Below are 23,503 nucleotides of genomic sequence, written 5' to 3' on the forward strand. Positions count from 1 at the left end.
AATAAAACTCAAATCAGTTGCTTTTGATATCACTTTATATACATATTTTAGACATATTTTACACAGAGCAGAGTGTTGATGTGCTTAAGTTATGGAAATGGACGTTAAAAATGGAATTGCACAACTGAACCAGTTTGGGTCTGTGTTTCCTCACACGATGTAGCTGCTGTAGTTCTGCAGCGTGTACGTAGCGACTGAATCCAGCAGCCAACCGCGCGTCACGACTGTGGCGTTCCTGGACAGACCTGTGAGCACAAAGCAGGGAGGTTCAGGTAGCAACCAGGTATTGTTTTCCCAACTGGGAGCAGCTGATTAGCATCTGAAAAGCTCAAATAATATCTGAACTATGACCCCAAAACCCAGAGGAGTTGAAGGGAGGGTTTGTTTATGTTTCCCCAAGACCTTTTAAGGCAAGTTTTCACACTTTGGAGATAAAAACAATACAAATAAACTAAATCTTTTATCTGTCCTAATCTAATAAATCTAATAACTAGATTAGGATAGATAAAAAGATTAATTTTTTGGGGGGTAATTTACGAGGGAGAGGGAAGTATGCCAGCTATGCTAGCTTGACTTTGACAATCTTAACATTTAGATATGATGTGGAATCTGGTGTGAGTTGGTTCGGTTAAAAAGAAGAAAAGACGAGCGACCCTCACACCTCCTATGACAGATCATCAGTAGAGCAGGTGTTTAAATTAGCTAATCAGTTAACACTGTGTTAGATTAGCTTATAGCAGCGATAGCTAATCTAACTCAGTGATCACTTAATAATCACAAAATAAACATCAAGACTGAAAACATAAGACTATAACAATCTGAATGCTCTGTTCTTTGAGCGTTTTTCTGGTGTTGAACCGATACATTTGTGGCGTAGTAGTCAGTTGCTATAGCAACAAGTCTGTGTGTAGCACAGCCGACACAGAAAGCGAGAAAAAATACGAATACGTGTGCTTTTGAGTCGTTTTTCCATTTTTGCTGTGGCGCACTGCACTAAATTAATAATTTATAAATTTCCTTTCATAATTTTGTTAGCGTGACTGTTCTACCGCGGCAGCGCGGCGACAGACAACAACAAAAAGAAATGTCGTTTTGGCCTTAAGCGTCACGTCCATACATAAAATATCCAGATGTAAAAAACATCTGGAAATGATTGGGTGGCGTCTATTTTATCAAAATGTCATCTGATCAACTTACTGAGGACTCCAGGGTTGAAGCCTTTTCTCTGCCCACATCCCCCAGAATGCTTTGCAGTTTGGTAAAATTACTTAAAATTTTATAGAATCTATATTGATCAATATATATTGTCTTTGGTTTACATTCAGTCTTAACCGATGTTTTCACAATATTTTCCAAATCTAAATAATGCGACAGACTGGCTGGGAGGAAAACGTTGTGATTTCAATTAGTGTGCAGGAAGGAGAGATTTGAGAGGCTGTTCAATTACCTGGACTATAAGTGCCAGAGGACACAGAGGAGGGAGCACGGCATTAAATATGTAGGAGTGTAAATTAGGATGCTGGCAGGGACGGAGGGGGTTTGGAGCCGCTCTCTTCTCCATTTCAAGCTGCCAGTTTTCTCTCAGCTGTGGCAGCCTCTCTCTTAAGTGGCCAACTTGCTTTGACATTCCCCTCGCTACAATCTGACATTTTTCTCTCGGCCGCATCTCTGCTCCCTGACTTCCTTCACAATCGCTTTCCTCGCGGGTCGCTCTCCTCGCTCTTTTTCCGGATCGGGCCTCATTTCTGCTCGAATCCGCTCTCTAATGGGCAAAAAAGTGGAGCCGCATGCTCTACAGCTGGCCGTGCTTGTAGGAAACCTCTGTTTAACGCAGCGGATCTGGGTGAGACGGACGTGTGGCTAAGCTGAAAACATTTTTAACTCATGACAGCAGCCAAAAACAGACGGTATATTTTAGATCGTTAGCTCATTGACAAATGTCAGGAGTCTAAACCAGAACTTTACAGCGCTGCTTGTCAGAAATTACATGTGTGCATGATCTCTGCTGGCAGAACGGACAGCCTTCTGTAACTAAAGTTTCCTAACTCTGTGTCAAACGTGTCATCTGAAAATCCTCCACGGTCATTAGAGCTGAGGTTTATTACAGAGAGCCACAGGATGGACTGCAGACTGTTCATTAGGACTAGATGTGGTTTGTTTATGCAGCGTTTTCTTTTACAGGTTAAAACATAAACGCATTACAAGTCACAAGGCTTCATTGATAAATCAACTGGTGATGTAACTTCTGGTTTAAAATCAAAAATACCTAAACTCAAAGCAAAATTACGAGCCAGTTGGACAAGAAATTATGGCGATGAAAGATAAAAATGTTTTGAGATCAAGTAATATATTATTTTTCTCAAAGATCAATAAACTTTAAATTGTAATGAACATTTATTTGGATTTTTAAAATATCCTAATGGATGACGGTGTTGACAGGAAGAATCTCCAGTAGCAGTCAGTGTTGCAACAAATCTGAAGTAGCCTCTGACTGAAGACTCTCATGACAAGCTAACAGCTCAATATCCAGTCAGTAGAGTCGATATTTCACAGCATGGACGACACTAGAGCTCTGCTTATCCACCTCATTTGCTTTTGCTGTTCCTTTTCAAACCTCTCTGGCTGCCTGGTTAAAACTGGTTAGAGATGTTGGAGTAGGGGATGTGGTGTGAGTTGGGGTTGTTCTTTGGGTGTTAATGAGCGGTTGAGATGCTAATCGGCTGCTTCCAATGAAACCTTGTTGCCACGGAAACCCATCATAAATGTCCAAAAGCATAAAATAAAGTCTAATAATTAAATAATGCAAAAACAAACTACCAACAAGTAACAGAAGAACAAATCAGAACCAACAGAGCTGCTCCAGCTGTCGACTCGGGTTTTTAAACTCTGGTCATAAACAAACATTAAGTTGAGTTTTGATGTTTGGATTGACAAACTAAGAATCTATAGATTTATAAATATAAAGACAAGTATATAAATATATTTATATCTACATAAATATATTTTTAGATTAATCTAAATGAGTTAAGGAAAGAATTTACTCATTTAAAATCCGCTACAGATAAAACAGAAAATATGAACTCTAAAGGTTTAAACAGAGATTAATCATAATAATCAAAACTAAATTTGCTTTTAACCAATGAATTAAATATAATTCATTGAACAAACTAATGAAGTAAAACATCTAAAACATGCCGTCACATCTTAAAATAAAGTCTTGTACATTTATTTCTGGATAACCTCTGGATGACCTTGAATTATGTAACCACTGCTGACGCTCTTGTCGCGTCGCTAAAAGCTGGAAACGTGTCGGAGTCACGCAGGAAGGTGTGACGATCCGGGCCGAGTCGACATGGAGGTGAAAATGAGGTTTAGTTTTCAGAAAATACTCACCGCTGTAGCAGGATGGCGATGAGGAGTCGGATCTGGGCTGAACAATAACAATCTGGTGGGACTTCTGTCAGGAAAAAAAATGGAAATAAGTCAAATATTCTGAGGTTGAAATTTAACAATAAACACATTATTATTATTTTCTCATTTCTAACTTGTTTTCTAAACAAACAATCAGTAAGACAGAGGAAAACATAACCGAGAACAAAAAAGTAGCTGCTAATTTACTACTGTTGTTTGAAAAGGAGTAGAAAGAAGTCAACACTTTTTTATTCCTACTTCTTATCTAAATTTAATTAAATACATTACTGACTGACTCAATAATTACACAAGATTTGTAATAAAACCAGGTTACAATATTCATGTGCCTGTTCAATATACTCGGCTAAAGAGACAACAAATAAATTATATCACATAAACAAAAGGCTTATAAGTTGACTCTTATAACAAGACAAGATGCATAATAACAATTGTAATAATGTTATTTTTAAATTACAATCAGAGATACAGAATCAGAATAATTACCAACTCCTTCCCAATGTGCAACGTTATCGTTAATCTTAATTTTTTATACATTTACAGAACTTTTTCAGGACAATAAAGGCTATTTCTATACTTTTTCTATTCTAAAAATCTTTATAAAAATTTACTTCAGTTAAATATAGTGAAAAATCCAAAGTCAGCTGAACCATTAAGATATTAATATTTTAAAAAACCTTTTTTAATTGATGGTGGATGACGAATGCAAATATAAGGAACATGTTAAATTAAGTTTGTTTTAAAAACAACTTTTTGTAAAGAAACAGAAAATATGCAGCCATTTTAAATTCCCGTTCTAAAGAGAAACTACTAATAAATTAAATTTGTACCAGTAAAATTTGAATTAAAGCACATTGATACATTAGTACTAGTCAAAATTCTTTATAAGATATTTAGATATAAAATTGCAGATGTAAAAAATAATTTTACAATGTCTTATAATCCAGGACAATCGTACAAAAGGATTGTATTTTACTGTCCATAAAAACAAAAAAGGAGAAATTTTTCTTTTTATTTATTCAACACTCAAGTAGCTTTGATTACTGAATGCATTATTTAAACCACAGAGCCTCAGGTGAATTAATTAAATTCAAAATTATTTTAAATTTGAAAGTTTTGAAGCAAACTTGCAAATCGGTTTACATTTTCATAATTAAAAAAAACTAAATTCTGATTCAGAAAGCAGGAAATTAAGATATAAATCAGGTAAGATAAAAATAAAAAAACAGATATAATTAAAAAAAAATTATTTTCTCAAGTGGGAGACAGAGACTCTTACCTGTTCACCATCAAGGACAAGTGGGTCTTTAACTACAGCAGCGCCGCACAGCTCCACCATCCACTCCATCTCATCTTAGAAAATACACAAACAACAACATTTCTTCTAAAATCAAGCTGTGCTTCTGCATTTAATTCTGCTTTCATCTTTTCAACCCTGTGGGAACAACCCCCCACAAAAAAAAAAAAAAACGTAAGATTTTAAGTCAACACCTGTATATCTTGGCTTACAAAAATCACAGAAAACAGCAGCATGGATCTGCTGATTTCTATATTTCAGGGTTAAATGTTGCATGAAATCCAGTTTGGCTGAGTAAAGCAGATTCCATTCTTGTGTTTCTGTTGTGTTTAAGAAAGTCTTTAAGCTACCCATGCAAGCAGGCAGATGTCACCCCATTAGTGGAGCTTCATCGATCCAGAAAACAGCGGGAGGACGCTGCTGGAGCATTTTAACAGCGCAGCAGGAAGGAAACAGAAATAATAATTAAAAAAAACAACAACAACAACATGGGGCTCAAGTCCTTCTGAAGTTCAACCCTGACACATCAGGAAGATTAAGTTTATATGAAAGACCAACCCAAAGTTCATTCCTGTGAAGTAGAGGGAAAGAAGGGACAAAGAGTTTCTATATTTTTGACTAAATAAATCTGATAAGACACTTGAAAAAATCCAGTCCACATTCAGTTATTCTGTAAATCCCTGAGAGGTTTGTAGAAAACATTTCTGAGATGAAGACGAAGAAGAAACGTTGCTAAAAGTCATCTTTGCAGTTCACCACCAGCCCTGTAGGGGGCTCCGTGTTGAAAGAGATTGTTTGGTGTCACCAAAATAAAATTGGACTTTTCTGATCTGCAGAACCGTTTATGTGGAGGAAGAACAAAGATTTTAATCAGCAAGTAGAAGATTGATGGGTGGATGAATCAAAAGGCCAATGGATGGATGGATGGTTGGACAAAAATAAATGAATAAATGGAATAAACATGGGTTGAAAGGTCAAAATCAAACCTTTCCTCATTTATGTGACTCAGCGACGTTTCTTCATGAGTTCAGTGCATGTCATCTATCAAACGTTTATTTAAAAAGACATTTTCATTCATAAAATAATAAACGCTTAGACATGAATTCAGACACAGAACCAAAGTGTAGCTGGACATCAGGCGCCCTAAACCTCTAGAGTTTACCTGTTGACATGTCTGTGAACGGCCCCCTGAAGCAGATCCTGAATCCCTTCATGAGCAGCTGCAGAGAAAAACAAAATGGAGTCAGAAATACATATTAACACGTCTGAAAAAACTGCAGTCTGGGACTTGAACCTTCAGACGTCGCTCAGCGGCGGCGTGAGAGAGCCGACCGAACTCTTCGCCTGTGTGAAGGGTTACACCGGCGCAACTAAAACACTTCTGAACTCATCCTGCAAATTAAAGCTCAAGCTCTTCGCTCAAGGTTTAGAATGAAGCCTCTGCACCTTGTTCACTTTTTGCTGCCACAGTAATGCTGTAAATTTAGGGATGAGTCAAAGTGCTGCCTTCACAGAAGTAATATCACGCTGAAAGCGCCCAGAGAGGGAAAAAACACTAACCTGAGACCAGGGGCGCTGTGTTTTATTGCACTCTGGGTCCACAGGGGTTGCTGGGAAATGGGAAGGAAAGCTTGTTTCCTTGAAGCGGCTTAAATCACATTAACGCCTCATTCACGTTGGAAGCGTTTGAAAGATAAAATGCAGAAGGAGAAAGTCTCACACCTGTCTGAGTGTTGCTATCGATCGTTACCTGGAGCTGTTTGGTGACACATAAAATTGTTTCTGCTACTGATCTTTAATTTAGACAGCTGCCCAAGTCCATCAGGAGGAGTTAAAATTGCGAGAAGTTTCCTTCAATGTTTAGTAGACGACAAATGTTTTCATGAAACCTTTATAGATGCAGAAAGCAGCTTAATAATCTAATATTTTTCATTCTCATATTTGGTGAAACTGTCACTATGTTGTGACAGTTTGGTACGAGACAATTAATAATCAGTAAAAAATAATTTCACTCGTTTGCCTTCTTCCAGTGTGAGCTAGAAACAACCAATCAGAGTCAGGAGGCGGGTCTTAGCGCTGTCAATCACATTGTGTGGTTCCCTGTTATGAATGCTAAGGCTAGTTAGCATAGCCATCAATGACGGCAGATAAACCGTAACAGTTTTCCTGTTACAGTTAGTTGTTTTTCCACCATTACTATATTTAGCAGCGCGTTCATGAGCTTAATTGACAGTGCTACTGAAACCGCCTGCTCTGACTGGTTATTTTTGGTTGGGAGTGGTTTATTTCTGCAAAAGTAGCTCACAGAAGAGGAGCGTGATTTTTTTCACAGATTATCCGTTTCATACCAAACTTTTACGACATATTTTATCAAATATGTAAAAAACATTTAATTTTTTTTTATAATGGCTACATATTGCAGCTTTAATGCGTTTTAATGGAGATGTTTGAGGCTCTATAAAATCTGTTTTCTTATTTCCCAAATTAATTTACATTAAATTACATTTATTGTGTCACTTATCATTTATTGGGATAGATTTTCTATGATAAAAATTATGATTTTTGTTGTAACAATAAATTCCAATTAATGACGTTTAAAAATCTCCCAAAACTGTCTGTTTTGATTAATACCAAATAAATACCAATAAATTTGATGCTAAACCACAGATTTCTGCATTGATCAGTCGATTGTTAATCACAGTATCGCGATAAAACCTTAACTCCATGTATAGCCCAGTCCAATCCAGATAAAACACATTGAAGCTCGTGACAAAAAGCTAACTGTGTCATTGTTGTGAATACTTTAGAAAACCTTTCCATCTGCATTCTGGCTGCAGACTCTCCGCCTCTCCGGTTTGGGTGACAAACGGTGAAAATAAAAAGCATAATGCGTCAGTCACCATCAAAGTGCCTCCATTTGATTTGAGCCACTTATAATAAGCCTGAAATTACAAGCTAAGTGAATTAGGGGGAGTATTTCTAAGGGAGGAATACGACCGGCGTGACATCCCAGGCATTTCTAATTTTCCCCCTCAGTGGCAGCAGAGCCGTCCCCGCCGACTTTACACAGAGGAAAAAACACAATTAGCTTTTCACAACAGGGTGTGAGTTCAGCGGCTGGTGCAACAGGATGAAACAAGTGCAGCTTGTGATCTGGACATTTGATCAATCTTTGTGGTCAAAAGACGAGGACCACCGAATCCTGAACTCTTTAGCCCCCAATAACTGTTTTTGACGTGTTTGAGGCAATAATATGAAGAGTGGCTGTAGCCTGCTTACCTCATCTAACAATCTGGGATATGAAAGAACATTGAACTGAGGCAGAAAATAATGTCAGACAAGAAATGGAAGGTAATGAGAGTTGATATCTGGTGTAAAAAAACAGGGAGATGGAGCTTTCTCCTCTCTTTTTTTGCCTGACAGCGCTGCTACCATTTGCAGCATCTTAATAGGAGAGCTTTTGGAGTCCAGCAATCCAAGATGGATACAGCTGGTCAGAGATTTGAGAGGGAATTATGAGTACACCAGCTCTCTTATTAGCAAAATGACAAAAATGCTCAGACAGAAGGGCACTGGAGAGCTAATAGCAGCTTGTCTCTCTCATCTCCTCTGCCCTTTTATCAGTGTTTTGCCTCAAATCTGTAATATTTTCTGAGCTAAATACAATTTACAGCATGCCCTAAAAGCTAAAACATGTAATTATGCATCACAGAAATGACAAGTAGCAGATTGTAGGAGCGACAAAGCAAAAGGTCACAGAAACGCAGCTGAGGGGGAGGTTTTAATATTACATTTTAAAAGTCATCTCTGTAAGAAAATGCTTTAATGCAGAGGAAGGTCAACTGTTTGGATTAATGTAGAAGGACTGCGAGTGACGAGAATGAATAGATAATTCTGCAAAAAATGAAGATCCTAACTCAACTTAGGGGGCGCAGTAGAGCAGTTTGGCCACACCAACTTTCATTTCCATTAAAATTGCTTAATTTCACACAGGTGACAATTTTAGGCAAAGTTTGTCAAGTTTTTTGAAACGTTTTGGGCCCCAAATTCTAAGAGCTCGGGCGAAAAATAATAATAGAAAGAAAGTAAACAAAGTATACTAAAATTGCTCACATTACTGTCTCCTGCGGTGCGGGCTCTTAATGGCCCCTGGTGGTTTGGTCCGTTCACCACATCGCCTCTCACTTCAAACAAACTCTGCAGGAAAAAAAATAACTTCTGAACACAAAAGTAAAATAATTTAAAGTCTTTTTTAAATTGGTCTCATAAATAACCAAATCATTTATTCTGTCAAACACAAAACAAAAAGGAAATAAATTATTCTGTTATTTTACGTTCCCTGTGGTCAGCCATGCTTGTTTAGACTCTCTCTACATTCTTCATTTTGTCAGAGTTGGTCTTTTAACGTAGTGCTTGTTTCCTCAAACACAGCACTTGATGTATGAAAATAGTTTCAAATTGATGGTGATTCTGAACAAAGCCTGGCAAAGAGATTACACAGAACTAGTTGCTGTGATCTCTAAAATTAATGGATGCTAAATAATTTATGGGCTATCACTGCAGAGCGCATGCAGAGATTCATCACGGCACGCTAATTCAACTCAGACATCTGTATGGATGTCACTGAGAACTGCGTGGGGAAGCTTACCTCTTCCAACAGTTTCTTTTTCTTGAAGCATTCAGAAATCCCTGCAGGAAATATACAAAAAACAAAAAGACATGCCGTTACTCTCTGAGGTGTCAAACTTGAGGTCTGAGGGCTAAAATGGGCCCGTCGTAGATTTCCATGTGGCCCTGCAGACTATAGATAGCTTAGGTTTATTTCATTGTGACTTTTTGTTACAGTTAGTTTTAATTAATTTGCTACTTTCTATTAGTGAACCCTTCTAGACCAAACGTAGCGATGACGATGCAGCCAAATCTGCAGTACCTTAATCCTACCACATTTGCGCCATCTGAAAACGGTTGCTGAAGGGTGAGACATTGCGCTTTCCAGTCAGTATCGGGTTATTACGGTAATTTAACCCGTGTCAGGGAGGATGTTTCTTTTTGGTTTAATCTTAATTTACGTGAATTACAAAAATAACTGTTAGATATTGAAAGTTCTTGTTGTTAAAAATAAATGGACAAATGGACTCTAAGGACTCTAAGAACTGGGTAGGATTAAAATAAGCAAAAATATCCAGGTGGAGATTTGAAATTTAGGTTTAAATATGGTTTAGTTTTACTCTAGATTTTATTAGTTATAGTAGCAGAACTCATTTTTCAATCATTGTATTGTGATTATGCATGCATCAGTTGGGTGAAAAACCAGATTTAAGCTTTTTGAACTGCGATTGAGGGCTGCCTCGAGTCATTCCAAGGGCCAAAATAAAGGTAAATCTCACTTACACTGGAAGCTGACGACCCATTTCCGACCCGCAATGCCAAGGAAGTATTTCAGTGTGCGTTCACAAACCAGCTGATTGTCTGTCAGAGAAAAATACGAACTATAAATTATGTTTAAAAAGATGTTAGAAACAGTACATTTATCATGTTGGATTGTTTTAAATCTGTTTTTACTGAGGTGTATCTATCCATATTATTCATCTTGGGCTTTTACACAAATAATTTCGGTAAAGGCGCCTTCCGATCGACAACATCCAGATTTAGTTTGTTAAAGTGACTGCGCTCTAATTCAGGGAAAAACAATCAGCATCTAATCAACTTTTCTCTCACCAGAAGCTCATTTAAAACAGAACATTTTTCATTCATTTTTCTAAAAATATCTCTGTGGAAGCAAACTAGCTAGCAGTTATTATCACATGCTGGTTTGTTATAGCAAACAATCACATGCTGGTCTTGTAATGAAAATAATTAATGGAAATATACATAAAAATGTACAGATTTTCCTTCCATATGTAAACATTCTACCTTGCTTATGTTGTCAAACTGAGCCAATGCACAAAAATGTTGCAGATTTGTTGCATCCAAAAAGTTCTTTTCCAGGAATGTATTCAAATAAAACGTTTTTGCTTTTGTCAAATATCTGGTGACAAAACATCAACCTAAGATTGTTTGCATGATGGTTCATATTCCAAACAAATGCTAAGAGCATGTGGTTGATGGCGCCATAACAAAATACACATGTTGAATTATTTAAAGCTTCTCTGTTACAGTGGGAGTCCAGCAGCTACTTCCAAACATTTAGCTACAATCATAAGCCTAAAACTCCCTCGTTTTGTGATAGCTGGCATTAAAAAAGGCTTAGTGCTTTGGAGAGGGAAAACCTTGAAATTAAAAATAATCCATCAAAGAGGGCAATTAGCAACAAGCAAATGAAGGCAGTAATGTGTGTGGGCCAAAGAGAAAGCTTTTTCTTAAGTCTTTTTGAAAAACAAAAATGTGGCAATAAAAGAACAAAGAGAAATTATTCAAAATTAAAATGTCTGAATGGAAATATAAAAAAGTAAAAGTACCAAAGATGGATTAACTATGGATTTCTTTACTGTGTATTTAATGAACACTGAAAACTCTACAGAAACAAATTAATTCAGATATTTCAGAGATATAGTGCGAGTACCTGTGCGCATTATGACATGCGTCACTTCTGGTGTCACCCGGGAAACAACGCGACCGCCGACTCTCTTGGCAAACTTTTTCACCATTATCTACAATCAAGAAGATATTGCATCAGTTTGTGTGTTCAGTACCAAGTTTTATATAAAGCAAAACACTTGAAAGAGTGAACTACCTGCTCATTCGGGCCCAATCCGGACGACACCAGAACAAGTTTAGCGTTAGGTTTTTCTTTCGGAGGGCTGTTGTTTTCTTTGTCTTCTCGGCAATCTGGAGGCGAATCACAAGTTTTCGCCTTTTTGGTTGCAGAAATTGAATTAGGGGTCATTGTGTCTTTTATAGTTGATTCTGCATGAGTCAAGTCTTGAACAGCTGTGAAAAGAAAGGAAGAAAATCATTAACTGGTAGAAAAACATGATATGCTTAAGGTTGAAACGATTAATTCTGATTAATCGATTATTGAATTAACAGTTTAGTAACGATTAATCATTAGTTAACGATTAATCAATTATTAACTTAGTAATTGGTTAATTGGAGTGTGGACACAACAAAGGATATATTTTGCATTTAAGACATAAAAAAAACATTTGTCAGCAAATATGTTTCACCCACAACTTTGGAAGAGTTTTACCCTCACCTGGTACAAATTATGTAAAAGAAAATCTCCTATTCAGCACCTTTTTTTAGTTATTAAAAAAATAATAATAACAACCACCAGATCAACTAGTATAGTCCTACACTATATTACAGTTAAGTCAAGAAGCTACAGCTGCTTCTTTTGCTACAAATGATCAAGTGTTTACTAAAAAAATGCTTTTACTATATTTTAGTCAATTTACTTATTTAAAAAATTGTTTACTTATTTGCATCGCTTGATTCCATTTCTAACACTGTACGAAAAGTCTTCAGTAGATAAACGAAAACTCTGCAGATTATGCCAATTTTCTTATATCTGATTAATCGGTTAATCGTCAGAATATGATTAATCGATTACTAAAGTAATTGTTAATTTACTTTAGTAAATTAACAATTTACTAAAATAGATATAATTTTGAAAATTAATCTTTAAAATCACATAAATGAATCTTTGCTATAACAATCCCAACTGCAACAGTCAATACAACAGAAAGCAACTTCATTTCAGCTGAACTAGTTCATTCCTAACATTTAAAGAAAAGCCAAAGAGCAGACACAAACAAATTCTAGCAAATAGAGGTGAATCTAAGGTAATTGGAAAAACTCCTCTACACAAATTAAACCCTATAAAGTTACACAAACAGCCTTACCGGTCCCTGAAAAGCCACCATGCTCTGCCACTTTATCATCAGATGCTTTGGTTTCTGCATCTAAAATATCTTTCCTGCAAAAACAGAGAACCCGTTTATTTAAAACAATAATAACAATCCCACAGAAACATGCAGCTTACATCAGCTGCATGAGAACCTCTGCTGTCAGTTCGGGTCTTGAAACCTTGTCTTTATACATTTGTATCGCCTCAGCTAAAAAAAATAACTCAGGAAAGGATTTTTCTTCCCCTGGATGTTGGACTGTTATGTTCACAGACTGATGATGCAGCAGTGGGGGTTTAATATGAATGCAGTGAAAACAAAACTGAAAATTCAGAATGTAATGTAAAGAACAGCCAGCAGGTTTATAAAATCAAATGTGACAATCTATTCGCCTTAACATGATGACAAATGACCAGAGTGAAAGAAAATTTTATTATAAATTCAACATCCTAATCCGATTCTTGGGATTATTTGGTCTCAAATCAGCTAATAATGATTAATAATGGATGACAGATTATAATCTAATAAAGTGCTTTTTTAAATGAAAAAAAAAAGAATTTGATTCATAAAGTTTGGCCAAAAATGTCACTGTAATTTATCATGCGCCAAAATTAAGACTGTTGCGGCTCCGCTGGCATTAGCGTTGGAGAGACTAACGGCTAGCATTCCTATGACGATCACTCGATGTAATAGGTAAGCTGCATTGACTGCTGTTCCTTTTACATAATTTACTGTTTTTCAATATTACATATGCACAATAATATTGTAAAGATGGAAAACCCAATGTCAAAGCTAACTGAATTAACCCTTAGCCCTTTTTCCTTCTCTTTTTTAGCAGTAGATGGCGCAGTGCCACAGGAACACAAACTCAATATTTATAAAAATGTATTAATCTAATAATTACAATTCTTCTTGCAATTGTAATGATTTCTGTTTATTTTCTTACTTTGTTTCTATGTTCATGGAATGTCATTTATTATTAATTTTTTGCCTTTTCTACAGTTTTTTATGTTAAATTGCACGTTTTCAATCTCTTACTTTAAAGATTAACAAATGGATGATTTCCTTTTTTCCTTCAATGAAATTGTTTTTCCTTCCATCAAATGAAAAGCCGGATAAATATGATTAGAATTACATTAATTTATATTATTTTGTACAGATATAGCTGGCGATCTGCTGCGTTTTCATTTTTTTTGTGCTCTTTGCACTTTAAATATTTTCTCAATTCCTGAAATTTTAACAAAAATTACAATAAAAAGTTGTGAAATTATAATTTAGTAACAAGAATAAATCACGCTGAATGAAAACTTTGGTGAGTAACATGCAGAAACATCAAGAGAAACCAGACTAAGTAGAAAATTGTAACTCTTACTGCTTTACAATTTTTAACTTGATTAGCAATTTCTCTAAAATCAGAAGTAATTTATGATTGCAATTTTGAATCAGACCTTAACAGAGACTTAACACTGAATGTAATAATGCGTCCTCTTAGAAATCAGCTGATGACTAGCTATTCTCTGATTAAAATTGGTAGAAAAAAGTGAGCAACCCTGCATTTAAATTAACTGAATAAAAAGAAAACTTCCAGTTTCCTCGCAGCTCTCCTCCAATATGACTTCATTTTCGAAGCCTCATAATAAAACCAAAGCCTCCCATTTTTCCAAACTCCCTCTTGCCTGAATTTAGACGCTTCAAGACGAGAAGCTGGAGGAACGCTCTCAGGCGGTGAAGATAAATTACTGTGGCAACACAACTTTCCGTCTAAGTGCTTCAGATGACATAAGAGGCTGTCAGTAATTACTTTTTTTTTTATTCTCAGAGTATAAGCAGATTCAGGGCTCATTAGGGAGATAATCAGTCTGTCCTTTCAAAATACATCACCCTCTGAGAACAAGGAAACGCACTAACTTCTTCATCGAGATGCGGCATCAAGACCAATTACAAGCCACATGCCTCAGTTATTGTTCTGCTCATTATTACTGCACTGTAATGCAACTACATTTGACATCTGTTAACAATAATATAACGATCCGAGAAGAGAAATGGGACAGTACTCATCTAATTTACTTACATTTGACAACAGCTTGAAGTTGATTATCGCCTCCATGAAGACAGGAGTCTGTTTAGCAGGTCAATCAACCAAACTAAAAAATGGCTGTTTGTTATTAGTTCTCACACAAATGATGATAATTATTCTTCTTGTGGACATTTTGAAATACATTTGCTCAGTAATAATGGAAAAATGCAACGATTGCAAGCAAATCTGGAGGCTTGAGGTGTTACTCATATCTGCACTGCAAAAACACAAAATCTTACCAAGTGTTTAGGTCTAGTCTCTAGTGCAAATATCTTAGTAAACTCGAAAGACAAAACTTAAAAGTGACTTTTTAGCAAGACATAGAGGCTTACTTTAAGTAAATAATTCCTTAATATCGATGGCCAAAGTACTAGTTAGCAGATAATTTCACTTATAAAAAGACATTTTCCCATGTTATAAGTAAATGAATCTGCTAATAGAACTAGTACTTTATTGCTGAAAAGTTACTTTTAAGTGTAACTTTTCAAGTGTAATAGGATAAATACCCTAGAAACTAGCCCAAAATACTGCCTTCAGAAAACTTCCTTATATTTTCCGAGGTTATTCGGTTTAAGTTGAGGCACTGGCTTCAATCGATCGATCAGTTTATTTGCTGGATTAAATAAAAATCATCATTAACTTACAAACACATTTTCTTACACGGCTAAACGGGGAGCAGAAAGAAGGAAAACACCTTTTACGCAATACTTCCTGATTGCCGAGTCATACTTCCAGCACATTTGGTCACTTAGTTTAGTGACTGTATCCCGCATTTTGTTGCTACAATAATCAAAAGATTAATCGATAACTAAAGTTTGCTTTAGTTCATGTTCGGTTTTAATATTTGAAGAATTTTCTTTTTTTTAATTCGTCACCAGTTCCAAATATAAACAGAAAATCTGCTGCAAATAAGAAGGAAGTTTAGAGAAATTTATTTTCTAGCAATAAAAATTCTCACCTGTCTGAACTCTGGACTTGAGCCTGGTCATCCAGTTCTGGACCTGGAAGGACATTGGACACAATAAAATTCAGTGAAGCCCAAAAGCTTCCCCCACAAAAGTTGCTATCCTCGGTGGTTGGGCAGCCATTCATCTATCGGCGCGTCGTGATTTTGAGTTAAAAAATGTTTAAAGTACACAGGAAATTTGAAAATATCACTTGATAATTATGTGTTACCAAAATATTGGAAGATTAATACCTGAATACCAATTATAAAGTCTTAAAAAATGCTAACTTTTTAAAAAGACTTAAATAAATAAGAAATGCTTAACCTGGTGGGGGCATAAGTAAAGCCTGGTGGCCCGCCAGGCTTATCATGCACTGGAGGAAACCCTGAAGCTCATTACAAAGTTAAAAGCTAGTTTGGGAATGAAGCAAAGCAGACAATTTTTAAACTTCTTTAAATATTAGACCGAATTTAAATGTCAAGGCAACACTTATAATTCAGTATATGTCGGCTAATAACTTACTAAAATTATTCTCCTTACTGTTTTCTCGACTAAATGTCAACAGAGACAAAACATTTTGTTTTTTGTTTAATTAAATTATGTGTTATCAGAAAAATGTAAGTTTGTGACATTTGCACACATTTCCAGCTCACCCCTGTTTTCACAGCCCTGATTGGTTTCTGCAGCAGGACTGCCTTCTTTCTCCTGAAGCACCTCTGACACGAGAGCCATCAGCTTCTCCAGCCTCACCAGCTCCTTCTGCATTTCTATCTTTTGCTACAGGAAGAGCAGAAAAAAAGAAAAGCTTTTTCTCTAAATTGCATTTTATTACATTTGAGCAGGGACTGAGTGGGAAAAACAGCTGCAATACAACACTTCCTGCAAAATCAGGCAATTCAAACTGCCAGTAATTCACAGATCTGGAAATATTACCTTCAGAGTTTAATACTATGACAGAATGCCGCTGCTATTCTTAGTATTATTTGGGTTCAAATTGCAAATTTATTGTTTATGTGGGCAGACGAAATGAGAAATCTAATTTCATCTCTGAGAAACTGAGAAATCTCCGAGCCGAATAAGATGAAAGTTTGAGCACTGGAAGATGGATGAGGTATGAAACAAAACAACAACAAAAAAAAAAATTTTAAAAATCATTCTCTCTGCAACATTTCCTCCAACGTAAATGAAATGTAATTTAGAAACCTGCTGAGGGAGCATTTTTGCACAGAGCAAGGCAGTCTGTCACCCAGGAACTGACAAGAAAATGAAAAGGCTGCCCCCTATGGGCCGTGAGGCGAAGGTGCATCTCAATAAATGAACATGTCTGAATTAATGGAACAAAAATCAAAACCTGTTAATGCCGATCAATTTCTTTATTTTTCTTCTTTTCACTGATGAGAAAGAAATAGAAAAAATAAACTGCGTTCACCTGAGTAACAAGAACTTCGCTTGAGAATTGTGACGGTTCAAAGGAAACGCCGACACAGTTTTCAGGGGGGTCACCTGCAGAAAGGAAACAGTCAAGCTTTTATAGACAATTCTTAATCATGTTTTACAAAGTTATGACACTGATTTGAGCCAACTCAGATTTCTCTAATATAAAGACAATAATTAGCATTTTAGTTGTAAAATAAAACAATTTCTCCATAAAAAAAATCTTGAGTTTTCTGAGGTAAATCTTGGATGAATAAAGTTGAAATATGATAATAAAGTTTAAGTAATACAACAATAAAATTATAATATTGCAAAAATAAAGTCATTATTTTATGACCTTCTCATGTAATGACTGTTCTCATAAAATTATGCCTTCATTCTTGTATGAATATATTCTTCCACTATTTTAATTTTATTAACACGAAGTGGTTTGACTCAGTTTCATCTCCAGTTTTGATACTTATATTTGAAAGAGAACAAACAAAGAAAGTTAACAACTGCTACTCACATTCCTCTGGTGTGCCGAACAAGTCGACAGACGCCTGGCTGGAGTCGAGCTGTTCTGGGGTCAGACTTCCAGCTGGACGACCCAACGGTTCCTCACCGACTCCCTCCAATTTGTCAGCTTCGCCGATTTTTCCCTGATGTTTAATCTCAGCTTGAGGATCATCTGATGTTCCAAAGATCTGTGCCAAAGTCGGTAACTCCTCTTTAGATGAGCTGCTGGACTCCAATGAAGATTCCAGCCTCTGAGTCTTCCTCTTCTTCTGGTTGGTCTGGATGGAGGATTGAGTGCTGACTTCTCCACTGCAGTTGGCTTTCTTGACCTCTGGGTCTGGGGTTAAAGAAGACTCTCCAACAAAAATTGTCTCGGTTTTGTTATCCAGAGGACATTTTGACAGGTTGTAGTCGCTCTGGGAAGCCTTTGTTGCTTCCTGTTCAACAAAGCGGAGGCCTGAGTCCACGACCTGAGGGACGACAGACACAGGACTGTCTCTGTCACGCTTTGCCACTTTGTTTGGACTGAGACCGCTGCTAATGCTGCTCCTGGATGGACAGTTCCCATCAGGATTGGGGGCGTTCAGTAGAGCTTGATCTGGTTTTCTAATCTTCCTGGGTGAGTTGGAAGGGGAAATAACGTCACTACAAGTCGATTTCAAAACCTGGTTTATATTTTCTGATAGTTCAGAGCCTGAACAGTTACGTTGGCTCCCGTCAGTGTTTTCTACATCCAAACCACGACTTCTCTTCGCGTTGGGGTCCCCAAGGAGGAAAGATTTCCGTTTGGAAGCTTTGAAGCTTTGGAGAAGTTGCTCTGTGTCCAGTTCACTGTCATTCTTGCCATCCTCGTACTCTTCAACGTCAACAAATGTTTCCCGCTGAGAGCCAGGTGGGCGATTATTCTCCTGCTTCGCACTTTCAAGCGTCGGACCTACGATGGACGGATCGGTTGGACTTGTGGAGTTCGGGACCACAGAGACAGTGCAGTCAGGTTTAGCTAACGTTTGCACTTCGGGTACCTCTGCTTCAGCTTGTATCAAAGACATCCTTCCTCTCTTTTCTGCACATTCTATGACTCTCATATCCTCCTCAGAAACACATCCGTTTCTTGTAGCTTCCTTCATAAGGTTTCCACTTTTAGATAGAGTTGAATCCATTGCTTCATCAGATTGCTTTTTAGCGACTTCGTCTGTTTTAGTTGCAGTAGCTTTAGAGGTTGTTTTCTTGTGACTTCCATGAATATCGTCAACAAAAAGCTGAAGCCTTCTGCTTCTTCTGGTGCTCTTCATGACTGGAGTTGTCTGTTCTTCGCTGCTGGGATAAGTCTCTATTTGAACTTCAACTTCTTTAACTCTTTCACTGAGTTTAGGACTCGTTTCCCTGTCCTGAACTTCGACTAACACAAGAGGTTTTGCCACCTTAGTTGGTTTCTTTCTGCTTAACTTTGAATTTTTTTCTCTCAGAGAATTACTTTTCTTATCGGTACCTTTTAATTTCAACTGAGTCTGCTCTTGTAAATCGCCCTCAGGTTGTTGCAGACTTTTGCGAGTCCTTCTCGTTAGTGTTGTAGTTTCTGGTTGTATATCAGCAACAGGAACCTCGTGTTCCGCCTGATATTTGTCGCTTTCTTTCTGGTTCAACTCCTCCACAGTTTCATCAGGCTTTTCCTCGACAGTCATCTGTTCTAACTCTTTAAAAAAGTCACTGCCAGTGTCATTTTCTATCATTTGTCGCTCTTCACAAAGGCGGACATTGTTTTTCTTCTTCAGCTTTGAAAATCTATTACCAGATTCTATTTCTTTAGCCGTTAGCAGCTCTGTAACTTTGCTTCCTCTTCGCTTGTAGGTGACGCCAAAAACCTGCTCTTCAAGGGCTTTGCCGCGATGTTCTCTCTTAGGATTCAATTCTACGTTTTGCGGCTCTTCGTCCAGCATCATGGTAGACAAACTGCTATCCGAATCGTCTTCGCTGTGGAGGGGTTTCTCTAATTCCAGCTCTTCTTCAGCTGGAACTTTGAGGAGCCACTCGGCGACTTTCTCCAAACTTTTCTTCTTTTTCTGCTCAAGAATCTTGTCGTGCTCCAAATCCTTTTTCTGTTTTTTTCTGAAGGACTTTTGGACATCCTGTTGACCATGTTCCTCTTGAGTTGAATCAAAACAGTTAGAGGCCTTCTCTGGTTTACGCTTCAGCCTTTTGTTTTTAGATGCATCCGTTGGGTTTTTTCCAACATTTGTAGTTTCTAGCTCCAAGTTATCTGACATTTTCTTGTCAGACGTTGGTGGGACGTCACCCAGGCCGCTATCCAGACCTTCGTTTTCTGCTGTCATAGATGCAGAGTCTTCCAGTCCCATGAGCTGAGCAAACCCATTCTGAGCTATAAAACGCAAGGCAGACACTAACTCAGTATTCAGTGTTCAATCTACAACTGAAATTTATTCCAAGACAAGTGACAAACTAAGGTTGTAAGTAGGAATGAACTGATGTGAAAGTTTGTGCCGATATTGATAACAGATTTTGCTGAACAATAAATTGCTATATGTTATTATATTATTCTTAATCATAATGATAATCATAATAATATTACAAGTTGTGGAATTTAACAAATAGGAAAAATAGTTCTAATTCTGACCTAAAACAAAAGAAGATTTACCTTCAGACAGAGAGAAAAAATGTTTATTTATCTATTTATTATGTAAACTTCTCATCCTAACTAATGTAGCAGATTTGACAGAGTTAAGTTGAATAAATGCATGAGAAGTTTTTACCTGCTACAGTTGAGGAGCAGGACTGTGAAGAATCATTTCGGTGTTCAGTTCCTTTATTGTCCTGTTCAATTCCAGATGGGTCTCCAAATGATAAATCACATGCATATTTACTTGTTTCTGTATTTCTGATACCAAAAGGAGAAAAAAAGACAGATGTTAGCTGAACACCTCTATAGAAACCTTATTGTTTAATTTCTGTTGATCCTACTTATTGTTCTTTCTTTGCTGTGGCAGTCCAGTAAAGTCTGAAATTATAAAGAAAATTGTATAAAGAAAATTGAATTTACACTGTAATGTAAATTCAATCAAATAAATCTTCCAGTTAATTGTGATCTCACAGTTTGTGCAGGTGTCATGTTCATATGCTTGTATAATCTCCTGAAGTCCTGCAACAAGTCTCTGAAACCCAGGGCTCTCCTGCAGGCTCCTAATGAATAACATAGCAGGTTATAATAACAGACTTTTAGTGACTGGGTTAAATTTTTAAGTCTTTCAACGTATTGACCTTCTTGTTATCTTGAATTTACACACTGGGCAGTTGGCTCTGTTCTGTTTTGAGTTGTCCAAAAGCTTTGTAATACAAAATCTGCCAAAGAAGAAAGTTTAAGATCATAAATTTTAAAAAAATATGAATTTTTAAACAAAAAATCATGTTAAAGGTTTCTTACTTGCAAAACTGGTGATCACATTTAGTAGAAACCGGTGCAGACATTAAATCTAGACTGAAGGCAAAAGATGACACTAAATAACATTTGGAGGAACTTTTCTTCAATCAGAAGTATAATTATTGCCGCTCTGATAAATACTCACCAAATGGGGCACTGAAGAGTTTCCCAGAGGAATGAGATTCCCTTTTTGACATCGATGGCTTTTGGAGTCGTCATAGTGATTTTAAAAGGCTGCAAATAACAAATCACAAAAAAAAATCCCGCTACCAATAAGGCAAGGATCCTTTCCAAAGCAAGACAGTAAACTTAACAAACACGGCTTGAGATTTTTCAGCTTTGAGAATATTAAATAAATGATTGGCTAATATCTACTTTACATTACACTGAAGAAAGTATTCTATAAATTACTATTATTTATATTCTATAAATATCTATGAATAAACTGCTGCACAGTCACAATCTAGTTTTATGTGAACGATTTTATGCAGATAATACAGATAAATTCTCTAAACTGACATCTTTTCCTTTCGAAGGCACGGTGTGGGGTTATCACCATGCCTTTGAAAAACACCTAGTGGGCAGTAAAATTATGCAACTTTTGTGAACTTTGCTCGCTGTGGATGTCTATTGTTCCCCAGCAGATATGTAAAGTGATAAGTTAGGCTACTGTATGTATTAAAAATCTTAACTACAGCTAATTAGGTTTAGTACAGTGACTTAATGGAGGTGCTAGATTCAAAATTTAAAGCATTAATTAAAACTAAAAAAAAACAAATTTCACTTTGTTTTCAGAAAATTATGAAGAACCCTGAGCATCCTCTCCATGAAACTGCTTTACAAAGACCGAATGTCTTCAGTCAGAGGTTTGTTCAGAGCCGCTGCAGTACAAACTACTACAGGAGAGCCTACAACAACTATTTGAAGAACCTTTGACAGTAATAATATTTAATTTCCCCTTTCAGGTCATTTAAGTATTTCTGGATTTAATTGAAATATTGAACCTATGACTTGAAGAAAATGATTAAATGAATGATTGAATGCAATATTTTGACAATGAAACAAGTGATAAAGCTGAAAAATATATATTTTCTTACATTGTTTCTTTTTTTTCTGTATACTTACCCATACATGGACAATACTTTAAGCAAATTCAATACTTAAAAATAGAATCTCGTCGTATTTTGTTATATTATCTATATTTTTAATTGCATATAATTGTTGATGTAAAGGAAGAATGTGACTGCGTGGTATTATTATGTAAAAACGGAGAGTATCAATTTGTTGCTATAACCGGTGCTCTTGTTTGATAGCTTGGTTAATAATGAAATAGCTTTTTGCCTTTTGTTTACAAAAAATTTTTACTTTGTAAACTAACTTGTAACTAAATCTGAAAGAAAAACACAGCTGCCAAAGAGAAACATAAACTTTAGAAGATTTTTTACATCAGATAACTTATCAGTTGCTAAGATAGCATGATAGCATACCAAAGAGCGAACAGGTGAGGTAACAGTTACTCATATTAAAGCTAACCATGAAGCTAGTTACTCGCTAATGCCAATGTCTTCAACGGGATTTAGTTATACAACTAGAATTTTTTTCAAGACATCGACGTTAAAAGGCTACATTGTCAATGCAAACACATCGGCGTCGCGGGAAATTAACGAAAGAAGCAGACTGCGTTATTCTGTAAAATATTGTTTTAGTGTTTATTGGTAAAATTACCTTGTTTTCTGACAGTTTGTAGGCGTCAACATTAAACTTATCCGCTTCAGTTTTCCCGCAACTCATCTTCTTCTACTGCTGTTGATCAGCGTTTTGCTGCAGCAGTACAGCGCCCCCTGATGATCCCTGGTGGTAAAACAACACACAAACAGAAGAAGCAACGCAACGGGATTTTAAAAAACCACAAACTACTGACTTATAATTTGCAGGTGATTAAATACCACAGGTGAAGAGAAATTATTATTGAAATAAAAAACCTACTCATCAAATAAACAAAATAAATACAGGGTTTTGTTACTTTTGTTATATAAACATGACAAAAACTCAAATCTAATTGCAAAATTTAAGCAATTTCTTTTGTCTTCAACACAGAATTAATTTAAATTATAATTCTGATTCTTCTTTCAGAAATTAAGAGAATGACAAGCGTGCCTAAATTCTGGGAGCAAAGTTGGACAGTTTTTTTGGTAAATTCTTTATTTAAGATCCGATATTAAATAACACTAATACATAGACACACCTGTGGCTTCTGGTTAAGTGAGACTTCTTGTTTTCACACTAGTTTCATTCCTTAATGTTATTTTCTACCTGTTGACTCGAGTTAACCATTTCGAAGAATAAGTCAGGTAGTCAGGTTTTATGATGTCACTCAGCACGTGTGACCTTTTCATCAAATATTTTTTATTTGTATTTGAATAAAAATAAATAAATTCCTGTTACGTTTAAAAGTTGAGAACAAATTTTGACTACTCACTTCTGTCAGCAAGACAATTCAATTAAAAAGAAAATATATATTTAATGGATTTTGACACATTA

At 36.3% G+C, this 23,503-nt stretch overlaps 1 protein-coding gene across 1 annotated transcript; it reads right to left on the reverse strand.

Moving 5' to 3' along the window:
• Nucleotides 1-23: 23 nt before the first annotated feature.
• Nucleotides 24-22,807, reverse strand: LOC129368344 (breast cancer type 1 susceptibility protein homolog). The gene is made up of 21 exons (XM_055043276.1): nt 22,688-22,807; nt 21,108-21,196; nt 20,966-21,019; nt 20,803-20,883; nt 20,636-20,724; nt 20,506-20,542; nt 20,298-20,422; nt 17,540-19,906; nt 17,027-17,100; nt 16,251-16,374; nt 15,609-15,651; nt 12,571-12,644; nt 11,460-11,656; nt 11,289-11,376; nt 10,118-10,195; nt 9,375-9,415; nt 8,840-8,923; nt 5,889-5,946; nt 4,709-4,782; nt 3,394-3,457; nt 24-245 (listed from the first exon to the last, which is right to left on the reverse strand). The coding sequence occupies exons 1-21, from the start codon at nt 22,751-22,753 to the stop codon at nt 151-153; spliced, it is 4,002 nt and encodes a 1,333-aa protein (XP_054899251.1). The 5' UTR covers nt 22,754-22,807; the 3' UTR covers nt 24-150.
• Nucleotides 22,808-23,503: the final 696 nt, after the last annotated feature.

This window comes from Poeciliopsis prolifica, unplaced genomic scaffold, assembly GCF_027474105.1.
Source record: "Poeciliopsis prolifica strain line A6 unplaced genomic scaffold, Auburn_PproV2 SCAFFOLD018, whole genome shotgun sequence".
NCBI classification, from domain to species: domain Eukaryota; kingdom Metazoa; phylum Chordata; class Actinopteri; order Cyprinodontiformes; family Poeciliidae; genus Poeciliopsis; species Poeciliopsis prolifica.

What these genes read in the sequence shown, in the direction of transcription:
- LOC129368344 (XM_055043276.1), bottom strand. Translation starts at nt 22,753, where the DNA reads ATGAGTTGCGGGAAAACTGAAGCGGATAAGTTTAATGTTGACGCCTAC. An exon ending in TCAGGGCTGTGAAAACAGGG is followed by an intron (nt 15,652 to 16,250) that starts GTGAGCTGGAAA and finishes ATGTCCTTCCAG; the next exon opens with GTCCAGAACTGGATGACCAG. An exon ending in CAAGTCCAGAGTTCAGACAG is followed by an intron (nt 12,645 to 15,608) that starts GTGAGAATTTTT and finishes CTGTTTTTGCAG; the next exon opens with GAAAGATATTTTAGATGCAG.